The 20498-nt window shown below is 47.1% G+C and overlaps 1 protein-coding gene and 1 non-coding gene across 2 annotated transcripts in view; one reads left to right on the top strand and one right to left on the bottom strand.

The window, feature by feature from the left end:
• znrf1 (zinc and ring finger 1) overlaps nt 1–20498 on the top strand; it is a 40628-nt gene that overhangs the window by 8906 nt on the left and 11224 nt on the right. Inside the window, exon 2 of the mRNA XM_070908139.1 lies at nt 20060–20155. Coding sequence (XP_070764240.1) covers nt 20060–20155 — 96 coding nt within the window. The remainder of the gene's footprint in view (nt 1–20059; nt 20156–20498) is intronic.
• trnag-gcc (transfer RNA glycine (anticodon GCC)) lies at nt 14653–14723 on the bottom strand. The gene has a single exon. It is a non-coding gene; the product is annotated as a tRNA-Gly (tRNA).

A 20498-nucleotide genomic window follows, 5' to 3' on the forward strand; every position in this document is an offset into this window, starting at 1 on the left:
TGTTCTCTGGCTTTTTTTATTTGAAACGTAGAGAGGCAAAAGTCCCCAAATCCTTGGAGGGAAAAAAAAAAACACAATTTCACACTTCTACAAGCACACATGCATACAGAAAAGGTAATGCGCTCTGTATACACACATGCACACACACACACACACACACTGCGAGGCTTAAACCAGGTTCGGAGGTGAGCCGATGACTCTTCTCGCAACGCTGCGTGTAATCTGGTGGCTGAGAGCTCACTCACCCATCTGAGGTGCAAAGCAGCTGCTCGGCAGCCCCATCGCGCCCTCTGTTCCTCACTGAGCGGATGTCTGCATGCTGCTGTTCTCTCAGATTACAGACATACAAGCAAACCTTCCACTTCTACGCGCAGGTGCTTTTTATAGCGGTGCGTGTTCGCGTGTTCCCCAACGCGGTTCCTCCTCCTGGGGGTGGCCATGGGGTGAGCAGGAGTAAAGAAAGCAGTTCGAGTCTGGTAAAGAGAATGGCTGGAGGTCCGAGGCCTGAAATAAGCCGTCCCTGCTGCTGCTGCTGCTGCTGCTGCCCGGCCTGTGCTTGCATCATCAGGCTCAGGATTTGGAGGGATGAAAAGAGCCTCCCTACCAGATGCAGATTATCGACAAGCGTACGGCGGCGTACTCTGACATGCACACGGCGCGCGCGACGGCACACACAAACAAATAAAAAACACAGCTGATGCATGGCGGATGCACCCGGGACACTCAGGACACACACGGGCACAATTAGAGCGAATCCCTTCCATACAGTCGGGTGTTGTTGTGGCTGGATTTCACGGCCGAGGGTTTCAGGAACACGGGGATTGGGGGAACATCTGTGCCGCTGAACTGGTTGCGGGATTCGAGAATATAGGTCAGCACTGCAATTTATTTCTGTTTCCTCTGCCTCTCTCTCTCTCTCACACACACACACACACACACACTCTCTCCCCATCTTTCCTTGTCTCTTTCCTCCACTGTTAACTCAGCGCAGTGCATACGCAGAGGAGGCATATAAGGACACACATAGAAATCCTGCGTACATACAAGGGCAGAATGAGATGACGGAGCATGAAGGAGGGACTGAAGGAGGCGAGGTTTTGGAGATGGATCTTCGTTGCTGTGACAACCGCATAGCTGCCTATCACTGCTGTTTTCCTAGACACGCACGAGCAAACACACACCCCCATCACCTTTGCAAATGTCGCCCCGACCCAGCTCTTCCCTCCCTGGCTGACTTTGGCCCGCATGCACACACACACAACACGCACATGTGCAGGAAAACGAAGCGGCGCATGAGGTCAGGAAAGAAAAAGAGACAGGGGGTGAGCGAAGGAGCAGAGATAAGACAGCCCGGAAGAAGTAGAAAGTCACGTGACAGGGGTGGAGGTGTCGAGGGCTGCACCAGTCGCGTTGCTGCACGGCAGCGCCATATGCACTGCAACTGCAACGGGCTGACCAATTGCGAGCAGCGAGGGCCCCGGCGGTCGCCGTGGCAGTCGGTGTGTGCACGGCGACCGTTGCTACGGACAGCGCCTAAATGTCGTCACGGCTGAGCAAAGAGACCTTCTAAAGATAAACCTCTGACTTGGGCAGCGGGTGGTGCAGCGTTCAAGCAGGCTGTGTGCAGGCCAGACGACTGACTACATCTATATGTATTTCTTACAGGAAAGGAGCCTCATGCAATGCCACATACCGCATCAGCAGTTCAATTCAGTGAAATGGAAGTTAATTTTTTCTGATGAAGACTTTTCCTAGTTTTGTCTATTTCTACTTCAGTCAGTGGTTTCCTGCGTTTCCCAGAATGCCACACAACAGGGAAGGAGCACAAAAAAAAATAAAATATGTGGCTGAAATCTGTGGTGAAATGAGTTGATTGACAAGTAATTCAACAGTTTTGATAATACGTGTATCATCACGTGACAGACAAACACATGGCATCTGCTGTGTGACATACTGTGGCACTTTTGTTCTTTTCCTCTGCCGTGTTTCATAAAGGTTTATGACGCTGCATGGGCTTTCACTTGTAACTCTGGTTCCCTGAGACTTCAAACCCCGGAATCTTTTCTTCCTTTCGGAGTTGAAGGATAACGCAGCTATAAATGTTTTCATGTTTTTCGAACACTGAGTAGATCAAGTAGAACTTAATCTCCCACTGTGTGCTAGCTGTAAGAATCCGTTAGCTCAAATTAGCATTGAGACTGGGAACAGGAGGGTGGGGGGTGGCAGCAGCTAGCCTGGCTCTGTCCAAAGCTAACGAAACAACCTACCACCGCTTCGAAAGACCACTAATGCAATGCCATGTCTCGGTTTTTGTACGGATGTGTTAATTAGTGAACCTCAGAGGTGCTGTTTCCCCCTGCTTTCAGCCTTTGTGCTAAGCTAAGCTAATTGGCTGCTGGCTCCAGCACATCATCTTGTACCTACTACCTACTGACTGTTGAGGGAACAACATGGCGTGTGTGTGTGTGTGTGTGTGTGTGTGTGTGAAGCTGCACTGTGATTGTTGCTTCAGACTGAGTTATATTCACCGTGTTGTTTACCGATCCCCGTCAGGCCCCCTGCGTTCCCTGGCGAGAGGGGCTCTGAGGGGTTGATTGAACATTCAGGGACTCTCTTCGGAGCAAACATTCTTAATTTAACCCCCGGTGACGCCGGATCGCACAGGCCGCGCTGTCTTCAAGCTGTGGCCCCTGTCCTTTCTTTTTTCTCGGCATAATTACACATTTCTCTCTCCGTCCCCCTCCCCACTCCCACTCCGACACTGCCCTCCCTCCGCCCCACCTCCACCTAAGGTCACATCGCCTCTCTGCGAGACAAATAAAACAACAGGCCTGTTTCTCATTTCTCTGTTTCTGTAAGCTCAGTCCTCTCTCCACACCCCCAGCATCCATCCTCCCCTTCCGTCTCTCCATCTCTCTCGCTCTGTCTATTTTTCTCTTTCTCTTGTTCAGCCCTGTTCCCATGGAAACTGCTGGTCTTTCCGGTAAGGTAAGGAGAGTTTGTTGGAGAGAGTTGCCTCCGTTGTAAGTTGTGATGTAATCAAGCCAACCGTTTCCAGGGCTGCCGTTTATGGTCATGGCAGTGGTAGGCTGCTGACGATCAGGCTTCCTCCTGTCTGACCGTGGCACAGAGTGTGTCTTTGAGTGTGTGTGTGTGTGTGTTTATCAAAGAGAAAGGTGTGCTACAGATTAGGGTGGGACGACTGGACGAATACATCGGCTATCAGGGATTGGCTGTGTCCATTCCGGTGATTTCAGGGGCGATACACAACACAAGCGCCTGCGCGAATACATCAGCAATTGCTGGTTGTTGGGCTGACGGTGGCCGGCGGAAACAAAACAGAGGTGGCAAAAGGAACCTGGTTCCAGTAAAAGGTGGGGCAAGGATGTCATACATAAATATAGTATAGAATATATAGTATAGGAACAGCATCAGAAAGACAAAACAAAATGTAAACACTGGCCTTGAGGTCTAGGAAAAAAAATGTATTGCACTCAGATCACCAAAGCAAGTGGGATTCATCCTCTGGGAACCGTGAACGTCTGTACAGAATCTCATAGCAATCCATTCCATGGTTGCCTGGACCAAAGGTGGTGGACCGACACCCATAGTGCAGCTAAAGACGACCGACCAATCAGAGCTTTGTAGATGATTTGTAGATCCTCATAACTCATAACCGTCCAGTCTGATTGTCAGGCCATTACGGCCCTAGGGGACACAGTTCTCCTTTTGCAGTAATTTTATGACAATGATAGCGGACATTTCGAATGCGCCCACTTCAGCATCGTCCCTCTTTCGCTTCGCCATGATTACAGTTCGGGAGAGCGCGCTCTGTGCTCAACGCTTGGAACATGCCGCGGAAGGCGAAACCATTCCAACGCGTTGGCCTTTTCTTGTCGGGCTGTGTTCCAGACGTGGCGACCGCCCTACGTCCGGTCGGGTCGGGCTGCTATCGGGCTGACACTGGGTAGCCGGTTGTTGCACACAGAGGTTGAAAAGTCGAGCCTAAACCTAAAGCCGAGGCGGCAGAGCACTTGATGCTGCAGCAGTCTGGGTGAGAGGGAAATAGAAGTGAGATTAGCTTCCATCCAGACGGGTGAACGATGAAAACTGCTCAATTTTAGATGAGGTTTGTAACTGAGCAAAACACGACTACAAATCTCTTAACCCCGAGCATCAAAGGTAGTGTTCAGAGATGGCAGGCTGCTGTATATTCAGCTGATAGATTGCCATGTATAGTTTTTTTTTTATGCGTTTTTAGCAATATTTTGGTACAAAAGTGGCCAAATGATACAATTTTTTTAAAATTTTATTTCCCTTCCATTCAAATCCTGCTCTATCCAAACTCTGGAAGAATATACTATGTGTATAACTATTTAAAAACGGACGGGACCTAAGATCGAACCTTGAAGAGAACACACGAAAGATTCAATGTACACACACGAGTGCAGGTGATCGCTTCAGATATGCGAAAGGTTACGCTGAGAAGAACTGAAAATGACTTTCACCTGGATAACGGCCGTGACGCTTTCGGTGTCTTAACATCGGCAGCATTCGCTCGAAGATGTAGAAGAAGAAGAAGTATGTGTAGCGCTTTGCCACCTTTACGTCTCGCCCTGGCCTCTCTCACCCTCGCTCGCCGTTCCCATTCATGCATTTGTTTTCTCTCTCATTTTTCGCGAAATATGCGTCATTGCTGAACATCAAGACCCTTGGTTCTCTCCCCTCCCGCCCCTTCCCCTCGTGCTGCTCTGGTTGGCTCTGCAGCGTGACAAGCGGCGTGACTGGGGTTGCTCTCAGACTTCCCATCTGTAGTATTAATGGTGTCTTCTCTCTCTCTCTCCCCTCCTCTCTGATCTGTCTGCCTGACACCGCCTGCCTGGAGTGCCTCTGTGTGTTAAATCTCCGCCTTCAGTCTGCTATGCCACAGAGCTAACCCCCCCCCCCCCCCAGAGTGGCTTTGTTGTGCTTCTGCAGTAGAATCTCTGCCTTCAGCCTGTCTGAGCTAAATCTCAGCATGGCTCCCTCTCTGTGTGTGTGTGTGTGTGTGTGTGTGTGTGTGTGCGTGCATCTGCAGCTGAATCGGTTTCCAACTTCTCTGGCACCTCCAGTGTCCTCAGTTCTGACTTTGCCGGAATTAGAGTAAAAACTGACAAAGGCTTCTCGCGCTCGCGGCTCTGGCGGCGCCCTCAGCTTGCCTTGACTCGGCTCCGTGCGCTCGCCTGTCTCTCGTTCTCGCTCTCGTTCTCGTTCTCGCGCTCAAAGCCTTTATGAAGAGGCGTTATCGTCTTTCTGCGCTTTCAACTTCGCTTCGTGCCGATCATTTGCAGGGGACAGGGCGCCAATGACCAAAAACCACCAAGACTCTAGATCTAAACGTGCTTGTCCGTGGATGGTGACCTTCGACCGATCTTGCCGTGTCACTGTTTGTGCTTACGTCTGCCCCCGTCTGCCGGCCGGCCTGTAACATCTGCGACTGTAGTGATGGAGAGAGTGGCACCTGGGGAGCTCTGTGGGTCCTTGAGGGCCCTCAGGAGGGCAAGCCAAAACGTCCCAGAGTGGTTCAAATATTCTACACGGAGTGACAGTGGCGACAAGACTCTGTCCCTTTTGAAGAATAGCCGAGCACCACCTGAGAGCTTGTTTCCTCTGACCTCCAATGGCTTCATTTTCTCACCTCGTTGCAGTGGTGCGCACGCGTACTCCAGGACACCACCGTGACACCACCGCGAGGTTACGCAGGGTTACAGAGGTGAGACAAGCTTGAAATTTGAACCGGAGAGGGCAGCGATACACTGCTTTTCTGCATTCTGCACAGGAGCTGCTGTGAGAACGGCCTGGACCTGGACCTGGACCTGGACCTGGACGAACTCCCCGAGGGAAGGAATTCAGACCCCGAGTCGAGAAATTGTGTCGGAGCTAGACCACACCTGCTGTTTTCCCTCTCCTCCTGCATTTTATCTGCCCCCCCCCGCCCCCCCCCTGTTTTCCAATCCGCCCCCTTTTTTTGTCCTCCTTCTCTCGCCGCTCATCATCTCTCCACCTCTCCACCTCTCACTCCTCTCCTCCGCCGCTCCCTGCCCGCTCAATCCCATGATTCAGCCTCGCTCCCTCGATTTAGTCTCGCCGCCCCCCCCCCCCCATTGCTCCCTCGTGCACTCTCTGTTTCACCAATTCCCCCTTCAACTCTCTGTCTCGCCTTCCTCCTTTCTCTCCTTTACTGTCCCCTCTGTTTATCTCCCTCTGTCCTCTCCTCCTCCTCCTCCTCCTCCTCCTCCTCACTTCTGCACCATAAAGTAGACGGCTGGATGATTCATCTCTCCCTCTGCCCCCGGACTGTTGTGATCCTTATTTTACTGCACAGCTAAAGCGGACTCCCCCCTTCCTCCTCCGACGTCTGTCTGTCCTCTGCAGCTATTGACACTTACCAACCAAAGCGCCGACTGTTAATACAGATAACGCACCCGAACTGGAAACAATAACCGAGCCCTCATCTGCTCGGTAATTATTGTTCTGCAGATATTTTATGTGGGGTTTGACTACAGTCAGGGTTTTACGGCGCTATTGATTTGATCTGGGAGAGTTGTTTGTGCAGACATTACGCTCCCAGGCACTGGTTTGATTTAGCCCGGCTCCTCTCGGTGAATGTGGCCATCGTCCTCCTCTGGACATTATTCATCATTATGAGACAGGCTGATCCATGTTTTAATCATGTTGCCTGCCGCAGCATTGCCAAGCCCCGCTGTCGCACGTCATTCGTTGCTCAGGGGCGTCTTTACCGAAGACCGGTCGAGGTGTCGTTCCACGCGACTGATGACACAGAGTCGGTCAGTGGGAGACTTAATGAATGAGTCAGTGTTTGCTGACCGCTATCTTTTCACCCCATTTAAAAATACAGCTATGCCAGAGCACGTTGCTGCAGGGTTCAGGTTCCACTTGAACTGTGAATGTTAGAATGAGCACGCTTTCTGTGTTCCTGCGAGACCACACATTCACACCGCGTGCCACTGGCCCTGCCGCCAGACAAGAGCGCTGATAGTGATGATGATGATGATGATGATGTTCAACACTTTCAGCGCAAAGGTTTTTAAATCCCGGCCACATGCAGTAACTGTGCATTGCAGCTACATACGGTTGAGGTTGGGGTCATGGAGGTTGAGGTCGCAGGGTTGAGCGATATGTTCAAATCTTCCAACCGCGACATCCGCCGTCTTTAATGTGAAAATCTAATTTTACAGAAACATTACATCCTGTAGGCCGCTCCTCTTAAATGAATCAAAACAAATCACCTGGGTGAAGGACGCCTCCGCTCGCAGCCTCCACATCCAAACAGGTGGGGATGACATAGCAGACATAACACCACCACCGAAGACGGCTTAATTGTCGTGCAAAATATGGCCCGGCTCCAACTGCCCGGGTTCCTATTTTGCACACGCTTTGAATTGTGATTTACAGGTCAATTATTTACCGAGTTGAACTCTCAAGGAGGCAGACCATTAAATTAGCAATAAATCCCCCCGCCCCCACAACAACCGGTGAAGGACTCAGCCAATCGCAGATATGTTTGTCCATTCGATATATTCGTCCAGTAGGTGAGGTTAAGGTTTAGGCAACGACGACACTTGGTGAAGGTCAGGGAAAAGATTGTTCAAGTCCAAAGAATGACATAATGTGGCCTCTGTGGGGGGGAGGGGGGCACAGTAAAAAGAACACAGTTTTAGTTACAGTTTTAGTCACCAAAAATGAACTTTTTGTCTCAGCAACGCTGTGCTTTGCTGCCTTAGCTTTGATTCATGTTCAAGTGTTGTCTTTTCCTTTGGTTGCTGGGGGGGGTTTTGTTGTTTTTTTTGTTTACCCCCAAAACATGCAGAGGAGGTTAAAAATAGTTGTGTTTTGTCTGGAGTAGTGTCTGCAAAGCTCCTTGTCAGGCTGCTTGCGGCCCCAACAAGCTCCACTAATCTGAGGGTTAGGGCAGACTGGCCTGAGACACAAAGCTCAGGGCAAAAAAAAAAAGTTTTTTTTTTTAAAAATCACAAAACAAAAGCCGCTGCTTACAAGAGCTTGATTTCACTTTAAGGGTACGGCAGCAATTGGAGGCGACCTTTTTGAGTGAGTCAATGTTTTTATCACCTCAGAGCGTCTGTTATTTGCATTACGATCAGTCGGTCAGCAGGAGGAATGCTGTTGAGGGATATTGTAGCACTCAACTGCCGCAACTGTGAAAGCTGGGGTTTTGAAAAAGTGAGGTGAGGGGGCGCCACCCCTGTCCCCGGTGGAAATTAGCCCTTGGCGCTACAGGACCACCCGCGCCCTTACTTTCTGGTTCGCTACATAAGGGGCTCACTGCTGTCTGCGTTTGCCGCTGGACGTTGGCATTGGCTGGACGTAATGGCCGGGGCTGTAGCAGCCATACTGCAGCATCAGTTCGTGGAAGTGTCTTTCTCAAAGGCAACCTTCGTCCTTTGTTGTTGTCTGTCACGGAAGCGCTTGAAAGCATTTCTCAGACTGAGAGGCCTGAGTCTGAGAGGGAAACCCAAAGTCACAAGGTGGTTCCTTTAGCAAATGATCACAAATAATCTCTGTTTTTCAGACCAGATCTGTTAAATGATGAAAACACACAAACACACACACACACACACACACACACACACACAAACAGCACTCTGTACGCTCTGCTGAGTGATAATAGCCACTAGCATTATCCAAAGTAAGAACACTGACCTTTAGGTAATTAAAAGTTGTTAAGTAAGGGATGAAGCACAGTGAGCCAGCGATTATTGCAGAACAAGCCCTGACAGGGTGATTCAAGACCCCTGAAGAGATTTTATTACATGCCAAAGTAACTTGCACGCTTCCACCAAAAAGCACGAGATTAACATCTTTCTGAGCATAGGGTGTCAAAGGTTAATTTCATCATAAACCCACTCTATACGAACATAACTCAATTAGGCTGTTGTGCCAAGGAGGCATTTAAACCAATTAATCATTTAACTATGTGCGTATCCTGTCGAAGGAAAGTGAAAGTGAAAATATTAGATATATTCATATATGTCCTGCGCGAATGGAAGCACTTGAATCCGCCCTCCGTTGAAAAGTTTCATCATTTTTCGTTTTTTTTCGGATGATGCTAGCATATAGCCACACTGCGGCTCGCAACGCTCGGCGGGACTAAGAGAGGTCAGATAGGATGAATGCTCCAAAGTAGCTAGCACTGGGAGACAACGAAGCTAACAGGCAGCGCCTCACGTCCTCACAGGTCAACGGAGTCGGCGCACCTCGTTCAGGCGATGCACTGACACCACACGTTTAACAGATGGGCTCCTCTACTTATACAGTAGGAGTTTCCCGGAGCGCACGCCATTAGCAGCGTTAGCACGTGGAGCTACTGCGACCCAGCATGCTGAGTGATTTCAGAGTCTAAAGGTCTGAAGTGGTTGACAGTGAAGCGTTTGTCAGTGTCTAGCCCATAAAAGCTAACGCCACCGCAGTTTTATTGGCTATTAAGTGCGTATTAGCCGCTGAGTGACTTGCTGTGTTCACTACGCGATGACCTCATTGCCGTCGGTGGTAATAGTGGAATGAGATACCATTAGCTGTAAGTGTAGCCATGCTGCTCTCCTACAAGCTGTGGCCCAGGGGAAAAGCCATATTAAGCTATATACAGTATGTACGTGCTCTTTTCTCCTGTATATACATTTCCTCGTGTAAAAACACAACAGTCTGAAAAACGCCTTTCTTTGGTGCCTCACCTGCAGTCGAACGACGTTATGATTGTACGTTTTATATCTGTGCGGCCGCTGCAAGTATTGTTCCAAAACGTATGTGGCCTAGCTTAACGCGAAGACTGCTTGCCTCGCTGTTACGAGCTACTCCAGTTAGCGTTGGTGTTGGAACTGTTTCTTGACCAAAAAACAGCGAGCAGACACAGGCTAAGGGAGCTGTTAGCCCCATGCTAAGAAAGCTAACCCTGACTTTTGACCAGGGCTCGCTGGGCCTGCTCCAGAGAAGGGTTAGCCCCGAGTTTGCCGGGATGTCCCCTGGGAATCGACTAAACACGTGCCAGTGTGAAAGAGGGCTAAGGATTAGCCCAGGGCCCTAATAGCCCTAATATGCAGCGTGAAAAACGTATATAGGTGCAGTCACTCAGCTCAGCCTCTCGAAAGTCTTGTCTTTATAGTGGGATTTCAAGGTTTGAGCCCTGTCATAATTCTACTGTCCACAAAAGCCGGGTGACTCCTGGATGTTTTAGTGGCTAGCTTGCTAGCTGCTAAGGTGCAACATGTAAATGATAGAGAATAGGTCACCTTTTGAGTTGCTCCCGGGCGTATGTCTGTGCTGGAGCCGAAATCGATGTCAATCTCATCTGACTTTTGCGTTTGATAGCAAACAGCAAACTGTCAGACTTTCAACCAGCTGCAGCACAGGCACAAGAAGCACCAATCTGTGCAAACATTTCATGCCCAGCGGGGCTGTACTGTTTTTCTCTAGCTCCACTTCCTGCTGACACTTCGAGGCGCTTCCGAGGCACAAGTATCTTTGTTAGTCTTGAAGTCTTCATCAGTGGACAGCGATTATTTGGGAGCTGCGTCAGGGTCTCAGGCTGGGCCGGGCTGCCAAGGGTCGATGAAATATGCATCGGCCAGAGATTGAGTTGAGTGACCTCGCCCGGGAAGAGTGTGTGTGTGTGTGTGTGTGTGTGCGTTGTCTGTGCAGGGGTTTGACGAGAGTAAGTCTCCATGGGACCATTTAATAGCACTTCAGTTCAGAGTGTGTGACGGCTCTATCTATTCCGCCTCTTTCACTGTTGTTATTGCATAGTCATGCAAGGTGTGCGTGGGTGTGTACGTGTGTGCGTGTGTATGTGTGTGTGTGTGATTTGCCTGTGTGTTCTCGGGGTATTCCTCCCACAGACAGGTGGATTGGAGAACAGACTGCCTGAAGGTCTGAATGGGAGCTTGTGTGCAGAGTGCCTTCATTCCCTCTACCTGTGTGGAATTACATTTGAGCCTCAATTCTGCGGTGGGACATTTTGAGCACAGAAAAAGACTCTTTGCACAAAGCGCACAAATCGTATTTTGAAGAGAGATGATCACACAAGGAGTGATTGAATTTTAGCAAGCAAAAGTCTGTTCTCAATGGATTTGTATGCGTGCCTTCTGCAATCCACATGAGCAAACAACAATAACCTCTCTCAATATTAGAGCAAGGATATTGTGTTTTGGTGGACTACACTTACACTAATTTAACAGATATGCTAGTTCATAGTCACCCAGGGGAGTAACACCACCCGTACGACTGTAAGGAAAGGAGAGGAATAAGCCGGGGCTCTTTGATAAAAAGCTTCAAAGTCGTTTCCACTTGGTGGCATTGAGGAACAAGCTAACAGATGTATTCTCAAAGTCACATGGAGTCAAACATTTCTTTCAAAAAATACAGTGATACAATGTTGAATAAATTGCCTTTTCATTTAAAGATATAATACATATAAAAATAATTCTTCTAATAATCTTAAAGTGTATCCCGTTAGCCACGTCAGCACGCAGAGCTACTGCCAACCGGCATGCTTAAGCCCAGCCCAGCCCGTTTAAGCTAATACCACCGCACTTGGCACTCACTTTTCTTTTCCCGTAAAAATACCTTTTGGAAGGTTACAAAAGTTTATCCAATCAAATGCGACAATTAAAACTGCACGTGACCGTTAGCTTGTGGGTAGCCAGGTGGATTTCAGCTGGCAAGTACTATGGTTTATCTTTCCAAGGAATGTGCATGGGGTGCATGCCAAATATCTCAATGTGCACTCAGAGTTGCGACGCAAATACAACGGCGTATACCTAACGCATACTGGGACCCTGAATGGGGCTGAGCACGAAAACATATTGAAACGTGATTAAATGAATGTAAGTGATATGGCTGCGCTGGATGGTCATTCAAAACGATCCCCTTCATGGGTTCAGGTTCCATTTTCTACTCGACTAGATATCTGCACTGAGCTGTGGGGGCTAACAGGTCTTTCTCTGGCCCAGCAATCCTCACAGCTTGTTTGCATTCATCCTATATTGTATTATGTAATCATCATTTGCATGAGTTTATTATCAGTTCCTTTGGAGGCTTCTCTGTTCAGTGGAGAGCAAAAATGCTTGTGTTGAAAACAGAATGGATGCTTATTATTTTCCTCTCCCTCTCAGTATAAACCCTCTGCTGTGAGATGAATTTCACAGCCGAGTTTATTTAAGGATGCTATAGGGGTGCATCGTATTGTTTTAATCAGTCAGTTTATCTGTATTCGGCCATAATTGCCGAATTCAAAATATTGATATCAGAATGATGATGTGAGGCTGAATCATTAATTACAAGTGCATCAGTGTGTGTTTAATTACTTTAGGCATAATTGGCTGTTTCTGTTGTTCTAATTAGTAGCCAATTTTGAATAGATATACTGCAGTCAAGATCTAACTTTCTGAGTGTTTTCTCAACTCTTTCGTGATGAGAGCAGATTCCCCCCTTTTGATATTCACCAAAACTTTTTAACCACTTGAGGCAAGAGCAGGGGCGGACTGGGAATGAAAAATGGCCCTGGACTTTTTGACTTGGACCCGCCCACCGATCCGTGGTTGGTCTCTCTAAGTTGTTGCGTAATGCATTCATGCATAACAATGAGGCTGCGATTGGGTTAGTTCCCGAAAAGTGACACTGATGAGCGCATTGACTTTGTGAAAAGTTTCAACAAAAGGCACCCGATATAGCTTAATAGCCAGCTAGCCAAACTGGCTTGACAAGCCCCCTGTTTATGCCTGGCGTCAACGTGCGTCTTGGGTGATCCGATCACTAGTGGACAGCTCTAAGTACAGGTGTGAATGCGCCCAGGACGCATTGAGAACGCGCTGAGATGCGATCGCTTAGACCGCATTCGGAGGCTGCCGCTGTTGCCTGGAACACGCCAAGGAATAGACCCAGTCTGTGTTGTTTTGGTTCCGTGCACTTCTTCTTATCCTTCTTCTAATTTCCGGCAGACAAGGCACGAGGAGTATTTGGTCTTTTCTAATGCCAGGTGTGAACTGGCGTACTTGGAGCTGTCCACTCGTGATCGGATCACCCAAGACGCATGTCAATGCCGGGTGTAAACAGGGCCTAACAGCTGACCTGGGCTCCATGGACTGCTCTCTCCGCTCTCTTTTTGTTAGTCCATCCTGCTCTGCTCCACTATTTATGCAAACGTAACCACTTAACAGAGATGGAAAGGGGCGAGGCCCAGGTAAAGTTAGAGTGGACCGGACCAAAAGTAATTTGCTGGGAGAGAGAGAGGCTTACAGGTGTAATACCCAACTGCATCTCCCCCGATTGTCGAGCGGCCCACCAGTAATACTCCCGGTGCTCCCGGCGGCCCGTCCGACCGTGGGCAAGAGTGTGAAGGTCCCCATCTGACAGAAAAGTTTTCAAAGATCCATCTGCTCTCGGAAAAATCCATGACAATGTTCTGCCAAAATAAATGTCACGTTTAGTACTGCGATTTGTGCTCATCTCCTTCAGTGACTGCAGACACTTGGACCCAGTGTTGTGTTACTAATACTAATAAAGCAGTATTGCAGTGAAAAAAAAAAAATACATGTACTGAAATTCATATTGACCAAAACTAAATTATCATCTGCTGGTAAAAACATTCGTGCCGGTTCTAGGTGGTATTCCAGTCTAGCCTTCACACGTCATACATACCATATTTGTTTTGCTGCAGTATGTGAAAAGTCGTTAAATATGACCAATAATTCATGTGGTGGTCCTCCTTACAGAAATCACCATTTAGTAAGACGCTGTGATCCCAGTGATGAGCCAGCTACAGCTAAATCCAAACTGGAAGCACAACAACTGGTTTTGCATTTGAGTCATTATCTCAGCTTTGATCCCCGCCGCTAGCTGAATGCTGATTATTGTATCACGGCGTAAGCGCAACTTTGATTCCCTGATGTTTTTCATCACTAAAACATCACAGAGGGCTGACCACAAAAGCGGATAACACGACATTCAGTTTAGTTCAAGTGTGTGCTCTCAATGCAGAAGGGGAAATATATGCAGCACCTGCAGCCACAACAAAAGACAAATGAAAATGAATGAGCTGCATTTTAAAATTTTAATTATTATTATTTGTAAATGAATCCCTCCATCTAAATGCAGTGCCAGGAACAGTATCCCTACAGCCAATTGGGTGTGGTGGGTAACTTCACATTTTTTCCCGGCCTTTTCTAAAAGTTATTTATCTGGATAGGGTTGCACCAACTGTTAGCTAGTTCCAAACTCGTGATGTACTAAATTGGGTGACTGCATTAAAACGGTCAAGGCTGCCACGTCGTGTACATTGGTTGCGAAGAAAAATGTGTAGCATCATCGAAACAGGACGTCACAGTAGCATCACAAGCTGTTTCGTAATTTGCCAAATGGAGAGAAATCCATGGTCCCCAGAGGATTAATCCTACCGACTGACAAAACAATGTCTTATTTTGGGAAAGAGACATTTTATTAAGGTGTCCCCTTCAGGCATGGGAAAAGCTTTTGATTGGACTCTCTTATCTTATTGTGACGATAAGCACACATCTTCAAATTTTTGATTAGTTACTGAGGTATTGTGTGTCATTTTTGCTGGTGTATGGCTAAAAGTAACTTTGCATTGGCCGGGAATCGAACCCGGGCCTCCCGCGTGGCAGGCGAGAATTCTACCACTGAACCACCAATGCATGAAAATTGCAGGGACTGGCTGAGTTCTCACCTAGCCTCCATGAAGGCATACCTTAGACCAAATTATATATCGTACTTAACTTCCCACTGTTTGTAAATGTAGGCATAGAAACGTGTTGCTGCTGGAGACAAGGAGAAGGAAGAAGCAACATTTTTGAACCTCTCGCCGCCGGAGGAGCCGACAACACTCGCAAAGTTACAGACTTCAGCATTGAATGGCCGCTAAAATCAGTGCAGAGTTTGACTATCTCGTGACGGCCTGAAAATCCATTTTGAGATGCTTCTGCGCTGTGACGAGAAGAAACGTCTGGGGGAAATAACCCTCTGTTCATGAGAGAAATCGGTCAGCTGGTTTGTTCAGTTTTTAAGCTCTGTTCCTCCGTGTTTTGGGCCAGCCGCCCGAGGAGAATCCCGCTGAATGTGTTTGCAATGATTAGTCCGTGGTTAGGTGGGCCCACACATGCCTGGCTGTAACTGAGCGCTTGCTTGGGTACGTGAAGCAGTTCTACAGGACGTTACTGTCCCCCGGCAGACTTCAATTGCCCACTGAGTGTTGAGTACAAAACCGCACATGGCACTACTGGGAGAGGTAATCGTTTCATGCATTCCGACTTTATTCTATTTCTTTGTCACAAGGCGTATATAAAGGTTCGGATGTTTTCTTTTGTTCCTCTGTTTTTGCCATTTAGATCTTGGCCCACTCGTTGACATTGTTAGGTTATCACGTTCGCTATATTTGTCCCCCCCCCCCCCCCCACACACACTCTTTTGCACTGTTGCCACCACGTAAGCAGATGCAGCGCATATGTTTGGATCGAGATATGTGGATATGCGTGGGATTGTTCCTGGTAAACGACATGTTATCTTTGACATTCCATAAAGATACTGTGTGTATAAAAAGTCCCCTTAAAATGTGAAAAAAAAAAAGAATAAATAAATAAAAAATGATACTTGTATTGTACTGTTTCATCACTCTGCATCTGTGGCTCCTTGGGGCAGGTCTCTGTATCTCTCTTTACCCTTATAATCTAACCGAACTAACGGCGTCACTGCCAAATTCTATGGGCGTCTATGGCGTCATTCCTGATTGAGGTAGATGACTTTACTAATGTGAGAAGAAGGAACGCTGTAATAAAGGGCAGCGTAGTGATTAGCACTGTTGGCTTGCAGCAAGAGGGGTTCTGGGTTCAAACCTGCTGGCTGGCTGTGGCTTTCTCTTTTTCTGTGGAGTTTGCATTTTGCCGCTGTATGCTCGTGTGGATTTTTTTTCCCCTCTGCGGGCCTGCCTGGCACAGTCACACAGTTCAAAGACATCAGTTAGGTTAGGTCTGTCTATACACCTGATTTAACCCTATTCATTGGTTTAATGTGGTAAGGAGCTGTGCATAAGGGCTGGATCGGGGGCCTTTCCCCTGCGCATCTCGGTTGAGACGCAAAAACAGAATTCTGGATATTTGAGAAGATAATATTAAATCTCCTCAGCAGCACTCGGTAAGGGCTCGGTCCAGGAGTCGCCTCTGTCATCCATGGCTGCTGTGTGCAGTTCACTGACGTCACCTGCAGTTCACGGCGATGACAGTCAAGAAAAACATTTGAGAGAAATGCGCCAATTTGATATGATAAACCAAATCCTGTACTACTGCCACAAACACACACATGGTTGTGTGTGCTAACAACACACACACACACACACACATACACACTCTCACATAGGCGCCACTATAATTCATTTATGATCCAGTCCTGTGATTTATTTTCGTCCCTATCTGACCTTATGCGCTCCTTGAATCTGAAAAGTCCGCAAGGATTTGTGGTGCTTGGCTGAGTTGAAGGCAAATGCACATGCACATACACACACACACACACACACTTCCCTGACTGCACAGCTAGAGTCCTGCTGGACCATGTATCATAACCCTTCATTTCTCCTGAAATGCCTGAACTCTCTCACCTTCCTTCTGCACCTCTTTTTCACTCATTTCCTCTATCTCTCTCTCTGCCCGTCCCTATGGAGCATCTGAAAATAGCAGCCAAGGGAAAAGTGGGTCAGCTGCCATGTGGAGGGGGGGGGGGGGGGGGGGGGTCTGTGTGTATACTGAATTCATCTGTGTGTGTGTGTGTGTGTAACCTAACAAATCGTCAAACGACTGTACCTCCGTATTTCTCCGATTTTTGAAGCTTCTTTTCTGAAGCAGCATTTCTAAGAGAAACAGCTGCTTGTGTTTGCAGACAGGCGCTTTCAGGGTGCCTAAATCACAAAGTAAGTGCCACGTATGCAACACAGTACAGGTTCGCAGCATTTTTCAGTCATACATTACAACACCTACTAACATATTAGTCCTTTAGTCTACAAAATGTCGCAGTTTCTCAAAGCTTAAGGTTACGTCTTCAAGTTGCTTGTATAGTCTAAAACCCAAAGATATCCAATTTACAATAAGAAGCAATTCCTCCACATTAATTGATTAAATGTCACATTAAATGATTTCACTACTAATATTTCTTTGCATTGAAGAAAACATTTTATATGGAGCTTAGGAGTATTGAAATAAAAAATGCCCATTGAAAACTACTTCTCTGTGTTTAGGTAAAGACACACAGAGGTCAGGCTGTTGACTTATTATGATGCACTCAGGCAAGTCAACCCCACACTCCTTGTCCAGGGCTAATCGAGAAACGGAGTCTGTAACGAAGCCAGGCGGCGTGAAGCCAGTGCCTTGTAAATACAACAAACTTTGAAAGTTCGGAGCCGGTCGCAAAAAGTTGCGGTCTTAACTGGGGAACACCAGTTTTACACGTAAAAGGTCAGTTTGCTTGTCATGAGGAGTACCACTCAGGCTGATGAAAACAGTTGTGTAATGTCTTCTGTGGCACTGCCTCTAACATGATAACCCCTGACGATGCCATCAGAGCTCTAATACATGTGGTTCCCAAGTTGGGGTCAAAATTCCATGGAGAATCCCAAATAGATAAACCCCCAACAATACTAGTTACATTTACCTCTCCAGCCCTATGAAAGTCCTTCAAATAAAACCATCCCGGATTAAACCTGGTGTGACCTGGTCTAGTAAAAGACACATTGCATTATGGGAACCGTAGGATACAGGGATTTTTGCAGCTTACTACGGACTAAAAGTCAGGATATCTCGGCCTCTGCTTTGAACTTCCTCTTTTTAATCCGTCTCTTGCATGTTCCCCAACTTTATGGAGGTGCAATGCTAAATCACTGGTGTGCCCCTTTTAAGTGCAAGTACGTTTCTTTATGTAGCCCTTCGTTGCAAAATGTTAAAGGAAAAGAAAAAGAAAGAAAGAAAGGAGACAGTAACAGAGAGTACCTAGCGCCTCAAAACGGAGAACTGCAAAGTGTGCAAGGAAAAACTCCCAAGAACATCCCCAGAGATGGAAAACTCTTTAAAGGAAAAACTGTTCCGAAAGAAAACCCCAAAGGAAGGCCTCCTGCCAATGCTGGTGATTATATATGTGTGTATATATATATATATATCTAAATCTCATTATACCACCACATGGTTGTTGCACATACAAGATCTCTGTCTTTTCAGAGTAGATCCTATAATCACTTCAAGACTGTGGCTTTGTCACCAGAGAGTCACCTCCCATCAAATCTTTAATCTAATCAGAGAAAACCAAAAAGTTCTGACAAGACACTCTTATGTGTGCGTGGGCGTCGAGTGTATCAAGGTCTAAAAATAATAGCAGTGAAGACGTCTCCTTTATCACATTGCGGCTACGTCCGTTTTCAGCTGTGCGCAAACTCGACTCATGTGGCCCAGCGGTTGATCTAATTATCTGTTATGTGTTAAACTAATACAGTTGGGCCTAATGGGTCCCAACAGCACAGGAGGGGGTGGGGGGGTGGGGCTACTGAGGCGGCTCCAACGTTACAAAACGACCAAAGAGAGGTAGCGTGTGAAAATGTGCGAGAAAGGATCAAAGTGGGCAGACAAACTACGGCGTTCGTCCATGCACCCGAGAACGACAACATAGAAGAGCCTTCTGATCTGGCACCGTTTGTTTGTGCCTTCCGAAAGCATTACAAATCGCTGTTGAAAAATGTATCTTGACTCATGATGTGACAAATACTATCGTTGAGGTTTGGTTAGGTTTAGGCCCCAAAACAGATTCGATTAGGTTTAGGGTTAGAGATTGTGATTCGGGTTTCAGTGAAAGTTAAAGTTAAAGTTAGGGGAGCTTCGTCATCGAGGTTACAGTAACAACCACATGGTAAAGGTTACGGAACGATCGCGGTCATGCTTTGAAAAAGAAAAACACAACAACCCTGGCAGACGAACAGACCCATTCGTCCACCCCGACCCTCCTCCCTACACGGACTTTGCCGAATATATCCCTTCGTTGCGGCTCAGCCAAGGAAAAACTGTTCCAGGACGTGTTCCTGTCAGTTCTAGAGGATAACTAAAGTATAACTATCTTATCAATTAGCATGCAGAAAGCACTGTACTACTTAACAGGCTAGCATTAAAAAGCAAAATGCAAACACAAAGGTCTACAAGTACACACAGCAAATTGAAGGGGAATGATTATCATTCAAAAGTAGTTCCTTGTTTGATTGTACCGTGTTTTATTACTTGTGGTGATCTCAAAACATTGTGCTGACCTTTCGATCTCGCTTCACTTGAGGTTTCTCTTGTATAAAGTGCTGCAGATGCAGAGTCCTCACTGGTTCCATAGCTTTTTCGGACGACTGGGCAAGCAAGTAAAATGATTTAACGCCTTTGAGTGTTTTTCTTTAGATTTTCGCCTCACAATGGATTTTTTTCTTTTAATCTGTTAGGGCCAGAATGTGCCTTTTTTTTTTTTTTTTTAAAGTCGCAACGAAGAAATGCAAAACATCATGAACATGGCTTTCTCTCGGAGACTCAACGGGGATTGTTTTTTTCGCCCAGGCTGCTCTGTGCTTTATATCATGGCGAGATGTGGCACAGCATCCGCCACCTAGTTTGTCATGGTTTGTCATTAGATGGGATCCAGGGGCCCTGAAGAAAAAGCAACACTTAAGTGGTCTGCTGATGGGTAATTTGTCACCGGGGACTAGACTTTAGATCATCACCTTGCAAGATAAATGTGTGTCATCATTTAAATCTGAAACACATCATTCACCTTTCTTTTATGTAAAGATGTCCAAAAAAAAAATGCCCTTCACCCATTTCCTTGGAATCTGCTTTGTAATGATGTTAGAGGCTGTCAGCTGGGTTAAAGGTGCTATGCAAATAGCGATCATGCTGATGAAGCTTGTTTAATTCAGTGGTGCGTGCATGTATTTGAAGGTGTTCACTGTTCTGTTCTCTGCTGTTCTTCCTAGGATTCAAGTGTCCTGTCTGCTCCAAGTCTGTGGCGTCCAGTGAAATGGAGGTTCACTTCATCATGTGTCTAAGCAAGCCTCGCCTCTCCTACAATGGCAAGTAGTTGGCTTTTCTTTATCTGACTGGAGGCTGCTGTAGATTTGACACTTGGATGGGAAAGCCAGGCTCGCCGGAAATGCTGAACTGGTTTTGGCGTCGCGCCACTGCCGCCGTGCTGATGAATATTCATGGCAGGGTGGGTGGGTCTACCGACACGACGCGTGTTGTCGAGCTAGTTCTTCCAAAACATGATAAATATGAATGAGGGGGAAATGAGGGAAAATCATAAAAATTCATAGAGATGAGTTTACACAAACACTCTTGAAAATACAAACACGACTGAGGCTGCTGAGACCCCCTGATGGCAATCAAGTTTCATTGTACTGGAGCAGCAAAGCC

The sequence above is a fragment of the Enoplosus armatus genome, chromosome 6, assembly GCF_043641665.1.
Source record: "Enoplosus armatus isolate fEnoArm2 chromosome 6, fEnoArm2.hap1, whole genome shotgun sequence".
NCBI lineage: Eukaryota > Metazoa > Chordata > Actinopteri > Centrarchiformes > Enoplosidae > Enoplosus > Enoplosus armatus.